The sequence below is a fragment of the Mustelus asterias genome, chromosome 1 (genome assembly GCF_964213995.1).
Source record: "Mustelus asterias chromosome 1, sMusAst1.hap1.1, whole genome shotgun sequence".
NCBI lineage: Eukaryota > Metazoa > Chordata > Chondrichthyes > Carcharhiniformes > Triakidae > Mustelus > Mustelus asterias.
In genome coordinates this window covers 133,370,918-133,390,198 of record NC_135801.1, presented here as the reverse complement: position 1 = coordinate 133,390,198, position 19,281 = coordinate 133,370,918, and the positions used below count along the sequence as shown (strand labels likewise).

Genomic DNA, 19,281 nt, shown 5'->3' with positions numbered 1-19,281 from the left:
CTGGCTGCTCTGAAGGAAGTTCTACTTGATGCTGGTTGATACAATGATTCTGAATCATGCTTCTATTCATAGAATTGTTACAGCACAGAAGGAGACCATTCAGCCTGTCATGTATGCTCCAGCTCTCCATTGAAGTCATTTACCTAATGCCACTTCCTGCTTTCTCCCTGTATCCCCACACATTCTTCGTTTTCAGATAACGTCCCAATTCCCTCTTGAATGCTTCAATTGAACCGCTGTCCAACACACTTTCATATGGTGCATTCCAGGTGGTTCTACTACTGACCAAGTCCTAAACTGCATAGCTGCTCGAATGTGACAGATGGTGAAGGAGCCAAAAGAAAGACAAAACATGCTTGACCTCATCCTCACCAATCCATCTGTTGCAGATGCATCTGTCCATGACACTATCAGTAGGAGTGACCACTGCACAGCCATTGTGGAGACAAAGTCCTAATGTCACACTGAGGATACTCTCTTGTGTTGTGTGGCACTACCACCTTGCTGAATGAGATAGATTTCAAACAAATCCAGCAATTCAAAACTGGGCATTCACCAGCAACAGAAGGATTGTATACAATCACAATACATAACCTCATCTATCCCCCATTTTAGCATTCTTATCAAACCAGCAGATCTAAAAAGTTAAAGTAAAGATTATTTATTAGTCACAAGTATGGCTTACATTAACATTGCAATGAAGTTACTGTGAAATTCCCCTAGTTGCCACAGTCTGGCGCCTGTTCAGGTCAATGCACCTAACCAGCACATCTTTCAGAATGTGGGAGGAAACCGGAGCACCCGGAGGAAACCCATGCAGGCACGGGGAGAACGTGCAAACTCCATACAGACAGTGATCCAAGCCAGGAATTGAACCTGGGTCCCTGGCGCTGTGAAGCAGCAGTGCTAACCGCTGTGCTACCACGGTACCCTGGTTCAAAGAAGGGTGCAAGAGGGGAAATCAAGTGCAACACCAGGAATGCCTAAAAATGAGTTGGCAACCTGATGAAGCTACAAGACTACTGTTTAGCTACTTCTGTGCTAAACGGTGAAAGCAACATGCAGTAAAGGGAGCTAAGTGTTCCTACAACCCAATGGATAATTTCCAAGCTCTGCAGTCTTGTCACATTCAGTCATGAATGGCGTTGAACAATTAGAAATCTAAGTGGAGGAGGCAACTCCATAGATATCCCTATCCTCAATGATGAGAGAGTGCAAAAGATAAGAGTTGAAACATTTGGGACGTTGTTCAGGCAGAAGTGTCAAGTGGATGATCCATCTTGGCCTCTTCCTCCAGAGGATCAGCATCACAGACGTCAGTATTTAGCCAATTCAATTCACTATATACAAATGATATCAAGAAACAGCTGAAAGTACTGGAAACTGCAAAGGAAATGGGCCGTATCACTATTGTGGCAGTAGTACTGAAGACTTGTGCTGCAGAACTAGCTGTGCCTTTAACTATGCTGTTCCAGTACAGTTACAACATGGACGGCTACCCAACAATGTGGAAAATTGCCCAGATATGTCCTGTAGACCAAACGTATCTGAATTCCAACCTGGTCAATTCCCGCCAATCTGTCTACTCTCGATCATCGGTAAAGTGATGAAAGGGGTCATCAACAATGCTATAAGCAACATTTATTTAGCAAAAACCTGCTCACTGACCCGCAGTTTGGGTTCCGCCAGGGTCACTCAGGTCCTGAACTCATTACAGCCTTGGTTCAACCGTGGACAAAAGAGCTGAACTCCAGAGTGATGCAAGAGTGACTTCCCTTGACATCAAGGCCGCATTTGCCGAGTATGGCACCAAGAAGCTCTAGAAAAACTGGGGTCAATGGGAATCACGGGGAAAACTCTGTGCACAAAGGAAGATGATTATGATTGTTGGAGGTCAATCATTTCAGTTCCAGGACATCACTGCAGGAGATCGTCAGGGTAGTGTCCTAATTCTCACCACCTTCAGCTGCTACATCAATGACCTTCCTTTCATCATAAGGTCAGAAGTGGGAATGTTCGCTGATGATTGTACAAGGTTCAGCACTGTTCACGACTTCTCAGGTACTGAAGCAGTCCATGGCCAAATGCAGAAAGATCTGGGCAATATCCAGGCTTGGGCTGACAAGAGGCAAGTAACATTTGTGTCATGCAAGTGCCAGGCAATGACCATCTCCAACAAGAGAGAATCTAATCATCACCCCATGACATTCAATTGCTAAATCTCCACCATCAACCTCCTGAGGGTTACTAGTCATCAGAAATTGAACTGGACTAGCCATATAAGTACAAGCACAAGTCAGAGTCTAGGAATCTTGCAGTAACTCACCTCCTGACTCCCCAAGCCTGTCCACCAAAGGTCAGGAGTGTGAGGACCCATCGCTAACTGCACTTAACCCAACAAATATGCTGTTGACATTGTTGCTCCTTCCTTGTTGCTGGGTCAAAATCCTCAAACTCTCTCCCTCACAGCACTGCAGGTGTACCTTCACCACATGGATTGCAGTGGGTCAAGAAGGCAGCTCACCACCAGCTTCTCAAGGGCAATTAGAGGTGGGCAACAAATGCTGCCTTATCCAGCAATGCCACATCCCATGCAGAAGTATTTAAAGAAATCTCAAGGGCACATCTGGCCCATGCTATGGCCTCCTCCTCTGGAGCCTTAGCTTTCTCGCTCTCATCAAGCTCATCCCTCTCACCATCCTTCGCATCAGAGGATACTTGCAGTTCCTCCATCTCTCGTTGTGTCGGGTCATCTCCTTTGTAGCGTCAAGTTGTGTAGAATGCAGCAAACAAACAACAATGATGCAAGAGAGCTGCTGGGGGTTGTTATGGAGTGCACTATCTTACCCCTGGGGGGTGTTATGGAGTGCATTACCTTACATAGAACATAGAACAGTACAGCACAGAACAGGCCCTTCGGACCACGATGTTGTGCCGAGCTTTATCTGAAACCAAGATCAAGCTATCCCACTCCCTATCATCCTGGTGCGCTCCATGTGCCTATCCAATAACCGCTTAAATGTTCCTAAAGTGTCTGACTCCACTATCACTGCAGGCACTCCATTCCACACCCCAACCACTCTCTGCGTAAAGAACCTACCTCTGATATCCTTCCTATATCTCCCACCACGAACCCTATAGTTATGCCCCCTTGTAATAGCTCCATCCACCCGAGGAAATAGTCTTTGAACATTCACTCTATCTATCCCCTTCATCATTTTATAAACCTCTATTAAGTCTCCCCTCAGCCTCCTCCGCTCCAGAGAGAACAGCCCTCGCTCCCTCAACCTTTCCTCATAAGACCTACCCTCCAAACCAGGCAGCATCCTGGTAAATCTCCTCTGCACTCTTTCCAGCGCTTCCACATCCTTCTTATAGTGAGGTGACCAGAACTGCACACAATATTCCAAATGTGGTCTCACCAAGGTCCTGTACAGTTGCAGCATAACTCCACGGCTCTTAAACTCCAACCCCCTGTTAATAAAAGCTAACACACTATAGGCCTTCTTCACAGCTCTATCCACTTGAGTGGCGACCTTTAGAGATCTGTGGATATGGACCCCAAGATCTCTCTGTTCCTCCACAGTCTTCAGAACCCTACATTTGACCCTGTAATCCACATTTAAATTAGTCCTACCAAAATGAATCACCTCACATTTATCAGGGTTAAACTCCATTTGCCATTTTTCAGCCAGCTTTGCATCCTATCTATGTCTCTTTGCAGCCTACAACAGCCCTCCACCTCATCCACTACTCCACCAATCTTGGTGTCATCAGCAAATTTACTGATCCACCCTTCAGCCCCCTCCTCTAAGTCATTAATAAAAATCACAAAGAGCAGAGGACCAAGCACTGATCCCTGCGGCACTCCGCTAGCAACCTGCCTCCAATCCGAAAATTTTCCATCCACCACCACCCTCTGTCTTCGATCAGACAGCCAGTTACCTATCCAATCGGTCAACTTTCCCTCTATCCCACACCTCCTTACTTTCATCATAAGCCGACCATGGGGGACCTTATCAAACGCCTTACTAAAATCCATGTATATGACATCAACTGCCGCTGGGGTGTGTTATGGAGTATACCACCCTACCGTTGGGGGTGTTATGGAGTACACCACCTTACCATTGGAGGTGTTATGGAGTAAACCACCTTACCGTTGGGGGTGTTATGGAGTGCACCACCTTATCCCTGGGGGATGTTATGGAGTGCACCACCTTACTGCTGGGGTGCATTATGGAGTAAACCACCTTACCGCCAAGGTGTGTTATGGAGTGCACCACCTTACCAGTCCAGACATTTGAAATGCAGCTTCAATATGCCAATTATCTGCTCGATCAGGGAGTGTGCTGCAGAATGAGCAGCCTTGTATCTCTACCCTGAAGCACTTTGTGGTCGTGGAATGGCATCATCAGCCATGTCTTTTGCTGGTAGCCTCTGTCTCCGAGGAGCCAGCCCTCGAAGTGCTGAGGGCTCTCAAACATCTGTGGCACCTGTGAGTGACTCAAGATGCAAGAGTCTTGGGAGCTCCCAAAGTATGTTGCACAGACCTGCATAATCTGCATCTGGAGGTTACGGCCGCACGGTGAGAGTGGAATCCTTTCCTGTTGATGAATCGTCATGGCTGTTGGCTGGGAGCTCTTAAAGGTGCTTGTGTGCAGCCTAAGGCACCCTGTGCCTGTGGGAATCCAGAGACCATTGCAAATCCCACTGCTCTGACAGCATGGCTAGCTTCATCCAGCAGGAACTGCTCATAATTGGATGCCTTACTGAATAGGGAGTCAGTAACCTCACAGATGCTTGGGATATCCCACAGAGGTCCCCATTAGAGTCCAGGAACGAGCCATTCACAAAAAACGCAGAGCCACTGTCACCTCTAGAGCCTCTGGCAATGGAAGGCCCCCCAGGGCCTGCGGAGTCAGATCCTCCCGAAGAATGTGGCTGATGTGAGCCACCACATGTCTTGACAAGCGAAGGTGTCTATGGTACTGTCTCTTGCTCATCTGCAACTATTAGAAGCATCTTTAGTACACCCTTGGTCATACCAAATACCTCCATGGAATGGGTCAGTGAGCCTCAGCTTCAGGCCCTTGAGGGGGCCCAGCTGGACCATGTTCATCAGGATGAGGCTCTTCCCCTTTGCCCACCCTGACGGTGACGAGCCCTTCTTCTCCTCCTCAGTTGCTTGATAGCCAGGAAAAAGGCAGCAATGGCCTTTCCATCTACTATCCACTCTTGCTCCTCTCTGAATAAATCCATGAATGAACATAGTCCAGCAATGATCACTTTGACTTTGCAATCGAGAGAGTCATTGTAAAGTCCTTGGATTGTATTCATTCCAGCCATTCCAACCCCAGATCACCCTTGCAGCTGTAGCACTGTCTTAAGGATCAGGTTGACTGCCCCTTCCCCCACCCTCACAAGGCCCCAGGCACGACAACGCTTCACAAAGGAGATCAACCAGTTGATTTGTTTTGTATACATTTGGTGTTTCTGTGCCTCCTTTACAATATCAAAACACGATTAACTTACTTTGAATACTTTGTTTGTAGTGATGATAGGAGGTTCATCATTCACTGATGTGACATTAACAGATACCGTCCAAAGCAAACTCTCTTTTCTCAGTTGGGTATCATTGATCATTATAGAGAAGTTGTCCTGGAGACTCTCACTGTCATCATGAACGTAATAAATAAATTCTTGTTCAACCTAAAAAGATGAACAAAGTGGCAGAAAAAAAATCAGTGTTATTATCAATATACACAGATTTAAGTATATAACTCTACATTGGCTTTTCAGAACGAAAATAATTAGAACATATTCACGCTACCTGTTTTCTGGTAAATGACAGAAGTGGTAGACCAGGAAAACGGGAGTTCTCTATATGTCCATGGTTTGGTTTTTCCATTACTAAATATTCAAAATTAAGCTCCGCAAAGTGTGAACTTGCAACTTTGATAAAGTCCTCTGTCAGTGCCTTTGATGCACCTTCCCTGATTGTAAAGTTGTGTACTTCCACTGGGATCAACCTTGGAATAATATCAATCCGGATTAAAATGCCAGGCAGCTCTACGACTCCATTAGAAATATCTACAGTAAAACTGTCCTTTGTCCGATTTGCTCTCACTTGCACATACTGAATGCTGCCATCATTGAGGTCTTGTTGCGTGAAGTATTGAACTGGTTTATGTTCTGTTCCAACATAAAATCCTTCTGCCTCAGCAAAGCGACGAATGTAGCCATGAGTTGGTGCAACTTTCACTCGGTAAATTATTTCAGATGGCAGATTGTCTTCATGTATCACCTGAAAGAAACAAAAGATAGCAATAGAGGTGAAAACGTTCAGATCAGCAACATATTTATTCGGGGAAAATAAACTCCCATGCCTGGAATTTCTGCAGCTGTTTTCCCAATTGTCTAATGTAAATTCAATGTAGACTCAGGTGAACTGGCCTTAAGTTACAAAAGGAGATATGAACACCTCTACGGAAGTCCCAGTGTCAAAAAACAACAACAAATTCACTTGCCACTATTTGTATTGAACAAAATGAAGCCAGGAAAGATTATTTCCTCTAAATGGCCAGTAACGTTGAAAGGATTATCGATCTAAAATTGGCACAAGGATAGCAAGGTGAAGTGCCTTTATTTCAATCATTGTTAAGAACATGGCTTTCTTTATTATAGGGAATTAAGAAAAAGACTGATGTTTCTACCAATCGCAGAGAAAATAAAGATGCAGAGCAGAGGAAGGTACAGTTCTGTGGCAAAAGCTGTATGTCTAACAAAGCTTTGGCATGGATATAATGAGATGACTAGTGACTTTCTGCAGTCTTATGTGGTCCCAATGCATTCCATTTAAATATAGTGATGAGGTTGGAAGCAAAAGACCTGAAATCAGCTGATACTTGCTAAAAATTTAGCTTGCAAATTGACCACTTCAAGCTCAGCAGTGAAATAGAACATCACAAAATAGCAGCTGAGACAGATCTTAAGGATATTATGCTAATAAAAGTGGGAAACAGAACTTAAGTTTATTCTACCATTTATTAGCTTTTCTCTTGTGGGACTCTTCAAGTATCAGCAGATGTTTATTGGCCTTGGCTCCCAGTGTTACGAAACCCTCCCTGTTTATAATGCAAGGCAGAATCTACAGCACTGTCAAAACAAACCACTCTGCAGACAATTTGTAACTTTATTTTCTGGCCATGAGACCTTCTCTATTAGATGGGGAATTTCAGGACAGGTCAGATATTGCAAAACCACATGCTGGCTGCTAGAAGGACAAAGTATTTCAGAAAAAGATGGCAGCTAACACGACTGGAGACTATACTTACATTGCTGCTAGCTGACAGACAGATTTTTAATCAGTAAGGGAATCAAGTGTCATGGAGATAAGGCAGGAAAGAGGAGTTGAGGATTATCACATCAGATCAGTCATGATCTCATTGGATGGTAGAACAGTTTTGATGGGCTGAATGGCCTACTCCTACTCCTCTGTCTTATGGTCTTTACATACCCTTGGAAATTCACTTCTTCAGATGGCTTTCAGTATTTACAAAATGTCAGGCATACCTTAATTCATTGCTGCCAAATAAGCCAAAGTTCTCTTGAGCAGCACTGCTTCAAGGTAATGTACCATTAGAGAATGACTGTATGGTTGGTTCTGCTCATGAGGTTTCTCACAAACTGAACAAGCTAGGGTTCTTCTCTCTAGAAATGGGGAAGCTGATGGATGATCCTCATTTTAGAAGTTTGGAAACATTTTTGGAGTTTTACGTTTGAGGGAGCAGACATGGAGAAGATAGTTCCATTTGTGTGGGAGTCAATACTAGAGGACTGAAAACCAGAGTTGAGATAATCACTAGTAAATCCAATAAAGAATTGAGGAGAAACCATTTTACCCAGAGAGCAACTAAAATGTAGAATTAACTGCCAGCAAGGTAGCAGCTATCAGGAACTAGCCAGTAGTGTGGGTGAACAGCAGAGAAGCATTTATAGGGATGTTCAATAAATACGGGAGAGAGAGAGGAAAGAAAAGGTTGAAAATGTGAGAAGTAGTGAAGTGGAAGAAGTTTTGAATGGAGCATAAACACCAGCATTGGTCTCCTGTTTCTAAGATGTATATTTTATATGGAACAGATTTTGCTTTCTGCAGAACAGTGGCGGTTGGCCCTTGAAGGGCTGCACAAGAGCCTTAACCTTTAATAACACCGGAAAATTCACAGCAGCGTAGCTTGAAGCACCTCATAGTCGCAGGTTTAATGAAAACAAAGAATAAGAATAATGATCCACTGTGCAAAAGAAAAAATGACGCAGATGCCTATGAAAAGCCACATTCTTACAAATACAAAAAACCCCACAGACACTCAGAATAGAGTAACTTGGAATGAGGAAGGAGAATAAATTAGTGAAACTCAATTTTGAAACATGATTTTAGAACAGCATGTGGCCGATACTAGTAATGTTTTTTTAAAAAGTCACCAGTTGCAAAGCCAATAATCAATGCCGAGTAATTAAATCTAGATCAACACTTAGTGGAATGTAACATTTATGATTCATTAACTAAAATAACTAAAGAAAAAATTATACAGTAGGCTTGCATTTCTGATTTTTACCGTGTTGGATTAGAGGGGAATTTAAATCAGCCAGTCATAGAGATACTTAAGATTAATCGAGTGGTCTTTTGTCATTCAAAATGTTCTTTTCAGTTTCAGGTGAGCTTACTGTCTACCCAGCCCAGGTCAATAAACTAGCACCATTCAACACAACCAATCTGAGGCGTGGGGGTGGGCGAATGGCCTTCCCACTGGGTAATAATGAGTACGATATTGGGAACTGTATTTTATCAGGGGAACAGCTTGGGCCACAATGATTGATCTTGTCAGCTTGAATCTTGTTTGTCTGTCTTGTGGAAAGCTTGAATTAGATTCAATTGGATTTTGAATTTGGTTTTTGGAGCAAGCAAGGAATAGATTTGGGATTGCCTACTCCACTCTGAGCATTGAGTTTGTAACTGTAAGGATGGAGTAAAAAATCAAAAGAAAAAAAAAATACAACGGTAACAGCATCATTTGAAGAACGATATTCATGAGCAGTTGTTCTGTCTTCCACAGGTGGTTGCCTGAGCTGAGTGATTTCCACCATTTTCTGTTTTTATTTCACATCTGTAGTAGTCACAGTATTTTGCGTCAGGAATAAATACATGTTACAGTTCTATCACACAAACCTCCAAATATGTGAGCCAGTAACAAGGGACTTAAGGACTACCTACTGTATTTTAGGTGGAAACCAACAAAACACAATGAATGGCTACTTATGCTGTTCTTTTGGAGTTTTCACTAATGTGTCACCAAAATGATAGTGGCATATTTGGGGTACACAATGTTGACATTCTACCCCATAATTTTAATGAGCTTGAACCTGAGTCCTAGGGCTGAATTTTACTGGCCAGTTGTGGCTGGACCCATAAGTTAGGGTTTTTAAAAAATTCATTCATGGCCATGAGTGTCCCTGGCTGGCCAATATTTATTGCCCATCCCTAGTTGCCCAAGGGCAGTTGAGATTCAGCCATGTTGCTGTGGCTCTGGAGTCACATGTAGGCCAGATCAGGTAAGGATGGCAGATTTCCTTCCCTAAAAAGGACATTATAGTGAACCAGATGGGTGTTTCAGACAATCGACAGTGGTTTCATGGTCATCAGTAGATTCTGAATTCCAGATTTTTTTTTATTGAATTCAAATTGCACCATCTACCATGGCAGGATTTGAACCCAGTGCCATCGTTAGTGTTCTTGTCACCCTCACCTTGCCACAATTTTACAGGTGGCAGGGAGACATTGGGATGAGCCACTCACTCATAGCCCAACTGAGGCCCTTAAGTGGGCAATTAATGCCCAAATAAGGGCATCATCCTGCTGCTGTTTCAACTTACTGAGCATGAGAGAGGTTTGCATCCATCATGTAATCCAGTGGGCCATTGGTCTGTGACAGGAGGGTGGAGGTGGGTGGTTGCCTCCATCCCAGGCCCTCCACTGTGTCGACTGGAGGGTCCCCGGAAAGAGATAGAGAATCTGGTGAACTGGTGCGACGACAATAATCTCTCCCTCAATGTCAACAAAACAAAGGAGATTGTCATCGACTTCAGGAAACGTAGTGGAGGACATGCTCCTGTCTACATCAATGGGGACGAAGTAGAAATGGCTGAGAGCTTCAAGCTTTTACATGTCCAGATCACCAACAACCTGTCCTGATCCCTCCATGCCAACACTATAGTTAAAAAAGCCCACCAATGCCTCTACGTTCTCAGAAAAGTAAGTAAATTTGGCATGTCCGCTACGACTCTCAGCAACTTTTACAGATACACCATAGAAAGCATTCTTTCTGGTTGTATCACAGCTTGGTATGGCTCCTGCCCTGTCCAAGACTGCAATAAACTACAAAGGGTCGTGAATGAAGCCCAGTCCATCACTCAAACCAGTCTCCCACCCATTGACACTGTCTACACTTCCGCTCGGAAAAGCAGCCAGCATACTCAAAAACCCCACGCGCCCCGAACATGCTCTCTTCCACCTTCTTTCAATGGGAAAAAGATACAAAAGTCTGAGGTCACATACCAACGGACTCAAGAACAGCTTCTACCCTGCTGCCATCAGATTTTTGAATGGACCTACCTTGCTCTGAATTGATCTTTCTCTGCACTATAGCTATGACTGTAACACTACATTCTGCCCTCTCTCTTTTCCTTCTCTATGTACTGTATGCTTTGTCTGTATAGCGCGCAAGAAACAATACTTTTCACTGTATACTAATACGTGTGACAATAATAATAAATCAAATCAAAACCCGAAATTTCTCCCTCCCTGTGCCCACCCTCCCCCCATGCCCTGCCCAATATGTTAACAAATGGGATTACTATCTCAATGGAAACAAATTAAAACATGCTACCGTGCAAAGGGACCTGGGGGTCCTTGTGCATGAGACGCAAAAGCCCAGTCTGCAGGTACAACAGATGATCAAGAAGGCAAATGGGATGTTGGCCTATATCGCGAGGGGGATAGAATATAAAAGCAGGGATGTCTTGATGCACCTGTACAGGGCATTGGTGAGGCCGCAGCTGGAATACTGTGTGCAGTATTGGTCCCCTTATATGAGGAAGGATATATTGGCATTGGAGGGAGTGCAGAGAAGGTTCACCAGGTTGATACCGGAGATGAGGGGTTTGGATTATGAGGAGAGGCTGAGGAGATTGGGTTTGTACTCGTTGGAGTTTAGAAGGATGAGGGGGGATCTTATGGAGACTTATAAGATAATGCGGGGGCTGGATAGGGTGGAGGCGGAGAGATTCTTTCCACTTAGTAAGGAAGTTAAAACTAGAGGACACAGCCTCAAAATAAAGGGGGGTCGGTTTAAGACAGAGTTGAGGAGGAACTTCTTCTCCCAGAGGGTGGTGAACCTCTGGAATTCTCTGCCCACTGAGGTGGTGGAGGCTACCTCACTGAATATGTTTAAAGCGCGGATGGATGGATTCCTGATCGGTAAGGGAATTAAGGGTTATGGGGATCAGGCGGGTAAGTGGTACTGATCCACGTCAGATCAGCCATGATCTTATTGAATGGCGGGGCAGGCTCGAGGGGCTAGATGGCCTACTCCTGCTCCTATTTCTTATGTTCTTATGTTCCCCCAACCTCTTGCACCAGCCAGCTAAACCTACCCTGCTGAGTGCCCACACGCACCTGGGTTTCAGTGCAAAAAAGTTTCATCTTCCACCCGAGCCCCTTGCTTACTGGAGTGCCCACCAATCTTGGTGTGGCACAGGGCTGCTGGCCTTCAACAGCTCTATGAGATGGTCTTCCTCGGGAAGGTGGATGGAAGCCCAGGCTCATAATTAGAGGACTGACTGGGATGAGCCAGCATCCTCCATGTATAACTCAGTCATTCCTCTCTCCATTTAATGTAAAATAACATTCAGAATAATCTTTCTTCATGACATTTACTTATATATTGCTATAAAATAATGTTGCTATCACAAGAGAAGTATCTTAAATATGGACTGCAGTAAAGAACAGAGCCTTCATCCGCCCATTAAAACTGCACTAATACCTATGCAAAATCTAAACAAGATGCAAACTCATTGTTCCATTCTTAAATTCACATGACTTTTCAAAGCTTTTCTTTTTCTGATGTGGCCCACTGATCATATCACTTCAGAGCACAAAAAAAGAGCTGCAACACAAAAACAAAAATTCACATATAAAGGATTAGATGACATCTGGTGGATAAAAATGTTATGCCATGCAGATGAAAATGAGAGGAAAGCAAAACAGTACTTTCGGTTGAAACTCTTGAATTTTACAGGAACAAAGTACAGCTTAAAGATCAGATTAACTCTCAGTATAACCATGTCAAATATTCACAAGTTTGGCAAGAAAAGTGCTTGTCAAAGTGAAACTCCTGAAAAGAGTCTTTGGGAGGCTAATAATAATTTCGCGATTTGGTTACAGAAGGTGCAGGGATTACAGTTACCTGATCATATGGCTAGGACAGATTGCAATTTTAAAACATTCATTTAAAAAAAAATCTATTTATTGCCCATCTCAAATCGCTCCTGAGAAGATGGTGGTGAGCTGCTTGAACTGACGCAGTCCAGGCAGTGTAGCTATACCCACAGTGCTGTAAAGGAATGAATTCCAGGATTAGACCCAGCGACAGTGAGGACTGTCGATATAGCTTCAAGTCAGGGTTGTGTGTGGCTTGGAGGGCAACTTGCAGATGGTGGTGTTCCCAAGCATCTGATGCCCTTTTCCTTCTGGACTGGTAGAGGTCACAAGTTTGGAAGATGCTGTCAAAGGAACATTGGTGAGTTGCTATAGTGGATCAAATAGATGGTGTACACTGTTTCCTCTATGCACCAGTGGTGGGGGCAGTGAATGTTGAAAGTGGTGCATGTGGCGTAATTCAAATAAGCAACATTGTCCTGGATGATGTTGAGCTTTGAGTTTTGTTGGAGCTGCACTTATCCAAGCAAATGGACGTTATTCCATCACACTCCTGATTTATGCCTTGTAGATTGTGGATAGGTTTTGGGGAGTCAGGAGGTGAGTTACCCACTGCAGGAGTCCCAGCCTCTGACCTCTCATAGCGCAGTATATATATATGGCTGGTCTAGTTCAATTTCTGGTCAATGGTAACCCCAAAGATGTTAATAGGGGGAATTCAGCAATTGAACGTCATGGGGAGATTGTTGGATTTTATATTGTTGGAGATTGTCATTAACTGGCACTTGTGCGACATGAATGTTACTTGCCACTTGTCAACCCAAACCCAATGTTCAGGCACATGGGCACAGACTGCTTCGGTATCTGAGGAGTTACAAATGATGCTGAATATTCTGTGCCCTTGCCATCATCAGTGCTTTTTCCTCATATAGTCTTCAACATGAGGATTCACCAGCTGAGGGGGCGGGGGAGTGGGGGTGTCAGTGGTGGGTGGTAACTAGCAGGAGATTTTCTTCTCCCTGAATTGATGCTATGAAATTTCATGGGGTCCAGATGTTAAGGACTCCCAGGGCAACTCCCTCCCAACTGTATACCATTGTACCAACACCATCTCTGTCATGGTGATATCTGAGACATTGTCATACTCACAGAATCATACTAATGGGCAATGTTAGCTGTTACTTGACATTAACAGTTCTGGACAAGTAACTAGACTAGTAACTAGGTCAGCTCTCCCAATTTTGGCAGGAGCCCCCGGATGTTAATAAGGAGAACTTTGCAGGAATGAAAGGGCTGGGTTTGCCATTGTCATTTCCAATGCCAGGTGACCTTCCAATTTTATTCTTTTTAGACTTTGTAGTGGTTTAATACAACTGAATGGCTTGCCAGATATTTCTGAATTAAACACATGGCTGTGGGTCTGAAGTCTGAAGATGGCTTTTTACGATTACCGACCAGCTTTTTAATTTCAGATTTATTAACTGAGTTTAAATTCTAGCAGCTGTTGCTGTGGGATTTAAACGCAGAATCTCAGAGTATTAGCCTGGGCCTCTGGATTACTAGCCCAGTGACATTCCCACTATGTCACCACCTCCTCATGAGTTTGGAATCAGTATGGATAATAGTTGGTGAAAAATGTCACAAAGTTAAAGGAGTTAAGAAATGGTCATTTCAATTCTAACCAAATTGCTGCTAATTAGATAAAGACTTTTGCAGTGTACATTAAGTCTTCATATTATTGTACTGGTACTTCACTGTAAGTAACATGCTTAAAGCAACAGATTATAGGAACAGTTAAAATAACCTATGCATGGGTACATATAAAATGTTAAAACATTACAGCATTTGTTAGTTTACAAAATATGTGCGTTAATTTGATAGAAAAAGCCATCGTGCTTCTATAATTCTGTTAATAAAAATTATATTTTTGTTTAAAAATGGTTAAGCATTAAGCTGCTGCCCAGTAATTTTACAGTTAACATGGGAATAAAAGTTAGATCAATATCATCACAATTACAATTTAACCAGTCATCCAGAACTAGGGAATATAGTCTCAATAAGGAGCCAGCCTTTCTATTTCATCACATCACTGCACATCATACTTCAATGCCTTGGAAGTAAAGGTGAGTAGGTTAGATAAGTAACATCCTGCTTATTCAATGACAAAACTGTGTGGGCAGTCAAAACTTCTGATTTCCATCAGGATAAGGCAAAGTTTTGAATTAATTCCTTAAATTATTTCAGAAAATTTAAAAGCATGTTTTGGTTTTTTTTGGAGAAGGAACAGAGATGCAAAGTTAAAGAAGAAGGTAACAGCACATATTCAAGCACATTTGTGCTTCCTGTAGCCATCTCACCTGAAGAGTATTTTTGCTGATCTTCACAGGCTTCCCTTCCTCAACCAACAGATCGCTGTTGTGCACGACTGTTGGTGCACGCTGATGGCTTTCCAGGTATATACGCACATTCACACCTCCATCCAGCACCACATGTTTCACCTTTATTGTGAAATTGAACTGGTCCAAAAGGTTATTGCTGTTGTCATGGCGATACACCACATGACTATTCTTCAAGTCTTTCTGAGTGAAAGATTCTGTGCGTATACCGTTCAAATACAGTGCTCCATGCTTTGGTGACAAAAATACTCTGTAACTAATCTCACTGTCATCTGCAATAAAAATGTTTGTGCTAACGCTTAAATTAGCCGTTGTGAGAGGCTTTTCTTGTCCTTTCTGCACCAGGAGTCCTGTACTGTTCGCAATTCGAACATAGGGATCTGAGGCACTAACCTCAAGTAATGAAGAAGTATAGTGTTTGCCGTCGGTTACAAACAGGACAAACCTGCCACTGTCAGCACCCCGGTGCACAAACAGAACCCGCTTCTTCTCCAGGTCTGCTTGAGAGAACTGGAAAAGCTTTTCCGAGGTGTCATTAACTAGAACCAAGTCACCATTTTGAATACCACGGCGTGTGTACAATAGCTGTGCATCATTGAAGTCCGAATCAGGATCGTGATAGCGCAGATCTTCAGAGGTCAGCAGCCGTTGGCCGTTCCTAACCACATGAAAAACCTGGTCTACCACGCGGACTGGTTTCTCATCATTTCTCAGCTGAATGGATATGGTAAATGTTCCCACAACAGAGTTTGGGTCTGCTTTGGGAGTGTCTGTGGCCCCTCCAGCAACTGCAACAAAGACAAACTCATCACGTGTTGACTCAGAATCGTCATGCATGTACATGAGACGCTGTGCAATAATATCTTCATTCGTAAAGGTCGTTATATTGTCATTACTGTCAGTGGAATCAGAGCGGTTAATCCGCTTCAACTTGCCGAATCTTGGACTCTGCGTAACAGTGTACAAGACATTTTTGGTGTTCAAGGTTTCTGCATACAACTCTGCCTGGGTTATTAACTCTCCTTCTCCTTCAATCAAGGTAAGACCTTTATTTGTCAAGTTAATGGTGTTAACATCAGCTTTAATAAGTACATGGAAATTATGGATCAGTGATACTGAATGCTTGGAAAAAAGCTGAAAGCTGAAGACATCCTCAATATCTTCATGAGGCTTTCTGATTAATTCATATTCCACCTTCCATGCAGATATATCTTTCTGACTGAAGGAAGAATTTTGCTTTAGAACCTCACCATTCAGCAGAAGTTGTCCTCTTCTAGGTACAGTCACCAACCTATAGTGCAGCCCACTTTCAGAGATTCTTGCACCTTCCAACACAGCATGGAGATTTTCAGAAGTCAGAGCTTGTTTCTTCCCTTTATCAATCTCTAATGGATTATTCTTTACGAGTTGGAAATGAATCCATTTCACTACAATGGGGAAAATTAGCTCCTCGCTCGTCATGCTCCCTATATTAACTTTAAACACAAACATCTCAGTTGCATTAGCAGACTGAAGTTCATGGAAAGTGCCCAAATATCGGATGCGGCCCCGCTCCACTGACCGTTGAGAAAATGAAGTGATTTTCTTCCACTCGGCACGAGAATGAAGTCGTTGAATTTCACCATACCTGGGGGCTTTAGCAATATTATAACGGATTTCTACTTCCTGATTGACAGCATTAGTTTCGACTGACAGATTGTATTTAGTGATCAGGGCTGCTTCACCCTGCTCCACTATTAGACCTGTGTTATTGACCACTTTATACTCCACGGGTACAGCCATTATTCGCAAAACTACAGTGTTGCTCACTTTATCACCATCACTGGCACGCAACACAATCCTTGAGGTACGAACACCGTGGTGAACGTAATATATATTTCCTTCATCCAAGTCAGTGTTGGAGAATGTAGTTATAGCCGTACCAGGATTCATGGCATTTTCCAAAAATCCAGCATCTGCATTAGGATTACCTAAAATGGAGAACTGAAGGCCTGTGGAATTTGTGTCAATATCAACAGCAGTAATCACATTAGTTGTGAGACATTTCTTGGAGTTCTCCAGCAAAGTGAACAAATTTCCATCAGGAAGGAGAAGTTCAGGAGCATCATTGGTTGGAGTAACAGTAATGTTAAACAGGTACTGTTTGTCTCCTTTCAGGTAATCTGGGACCACCTTCTTACTGCTGGTAAAAACAGAAAATGAGAACTGATCATGGGAATACTCAGATCCATCATGAATGTAGAAAACTCTCCCATACCAGAGGTCCAACGTGGTGAAAGAATTCTCTTCACGTTCTGGACCAGTGTTCAATTTCAGAAGTCCATGGCTTGGCTGCTTTGTTATCTTGAATATTATTTGTGACTGGCGTACTCCCAATTTCTTGAAATCTAGGTTCAGCTTTAGGTGTTTCGACTCCAGTGTTGTCTGCCCGCCTTCTGCGACCACTAGATTATTGAGAGCCAGGAATGTTGTCCTCTGTGCTTTTGCAGTGGGTTTAACCGTCGTTTGAGAAATGGGAGTTGTCAGAACAACAAGCACTTGAGCTGTTGTTGTTTGAACAGTTGCAGAACTTTTACTCACGGCTGCACAGCCAGCTGAAATGTCTTTCGTAACTAGTGCATTCCTCAAACTCTTGTTTTCTGAGTTAGCCTTCACATCCTTGAGGCAACCCCTGAAGGATCCTCCTCTTGCTTTTCTTCCTGCAAGGGACAGAAGGCCAATCTTTAAGACTTCGACACGAGTGCTGTCATCTATGCCGCCAATAAACAGAGGGCCCCTTAACTTAATATTTTTGCTGCGGAAGCTCAGAGTAACCTTTACAGTCTCCTCGTCCACTGTAAGGTGAAGATGCTTAGGTGTAAATCGCAGCTTAATGTCATGCCAATTATTGTCATTAACGTGACTCAGGGAAGAAAGATGTGTTTTCTTTCCAGATTTTCCAATGATTACTCGAATTAATCCTTCTGTGATTTCCATAGCAACAAAATCACCTTGTCGACCAGCATGGTACAGCAGCAGACCCAATGGTTCAGTGGTGCGCACAGTACACTCAAGCACTGCCTCCTCTTCTGCACTCCACGAAGCAAATTCAAGATAAGATTTGGAACTAAATAAGCTGATTGGCTCGCCATCTTCAGCGAAGAATTCATCACTGCAGCCTGCTGAAACCTCGTGCACATCTTTAAAACCAGAATATGTCCTTAGAGATGACAGGATGTCGTGTTGGTTGAATACCACCTCATCAATGCATCCGCGGAAGTTACTCGCTGCACCTTCCATATAAGGTTTGTCAAACGGGCCAGTGCCACCTACCAAGATGCCATGTTGGACGTCGAGCTCGTGATCCGGCCCTGGCATCTTCACAGTAGTTAGGAAGTGCTTGTCCACTGTCAGGGTAACTTCATCGCCTTCATGGTATAGGTCCAATGTGTGCAATGCCAAATCGTTTAGCTTTACTCCTCTTTCAGACCGAAGAATCTTTTCACCAGAACCAAGCTCCAGTTTCACCTAAAAGAGCAAAATCAGAAGTTAAGCAAAAGAGTAAATGAGCCTCATTTCAAAACACTTCTCCAGTTTTCTAACCAGTGTACCTGGACACGCCCCGACTGTAGCTCCACCAACCAGTAGTCAGTTTCCCCAGCAGCAAGGAAAAGCAGTCCACTTGACACTGAGGTGTGAAATTGTAAACTCAATGACGTCTTGCTAGAGGTCTCCGTTACTTTAAGATGGACATAGCTGTTTCCAAAAAATGATGCTGAAATAAATAAAAATATATCATGAGAGCCACTGCACTCAACGACAGACGTTATTTTTTAAAGTTCATTTATTAGTGTCACAAGTAGGCTTACATTAACACTGCAATGAAATTACTGTGAAAACCCCCTAGTCGCCACACGCCTAGGCACCTGTTCGGGTACACTGAGGGAGAATTTAGCATGGCCAATACACCTAACCAGCACTTCTTTCGGAGTGTGGGAGGAAACCGGTGCACCCAGAGGAAACCCACGCAGATACAGAGAGAACGTGCAGACTCCGTGCAGACAGTGACCCAAGCCGGGAATCAAATTGGGTCTCTGGTGCTGTGAGGTCGATGGTAGTCATGATGTGGAGATGCCGGCGTTGGACTGGGGTAAACACAGTAAGAAGTTTAACAACACCAGGTTAAAGTCCAACAGGTTTATTTGGTAGCAAAAGCCACACAAGCTTTCGGAGCTCTAAGCCCCTTCTTCAGGTGAGTGGGAATTCTGTTCACAAACAGAGCTTATAAGAGGCAGCAGTGCTTGCCGCTGTGCTGCCCTGATATCTGATGTAACAGATAAGACTACCTGCAACACAAGTCACCATTGTAATAAAAGTAAAGATGTAGAGAATAATTAACATTACTATTTACAC

At 43.4% G+C, this 19,281-nt stretch overlaps 1 protein-coding gene across 1 annotated transcript in view; it reads right to left on the bottom strand.

Moving 5' to 3' along the window:
• cspg4ba (chondroitin sulfate proteoglycan 4ba) overlaps positions 1-19,281 on the bottom strand; it is a 127,254-nt gene that overhangs the window by 90,957 nt on the left and 17,016 nt on the right. Inside the window, exons 2-5 of the mRNA XM_078219345.1 lie at positions 18,480-18,643; positions 14,851-18,396; positions 5,831-6,304; positions 5,533-5,709 (exon numbers count right to left, since the gene is read on the bottom strand). Coding sequence (XP_078075471.1) covers positions 5,533-5,709; positions 5,831-6,304; positions 14,851-18,396; positions 18,480-18,643 — 4,361 coding nt within the window. The remainder of the gene's footprint in view (positions 1-5,532; positions 5,710-5,830; positions 6,305-14,850; positions 18,397-18,479; positions 18,644-19,281) is intronic.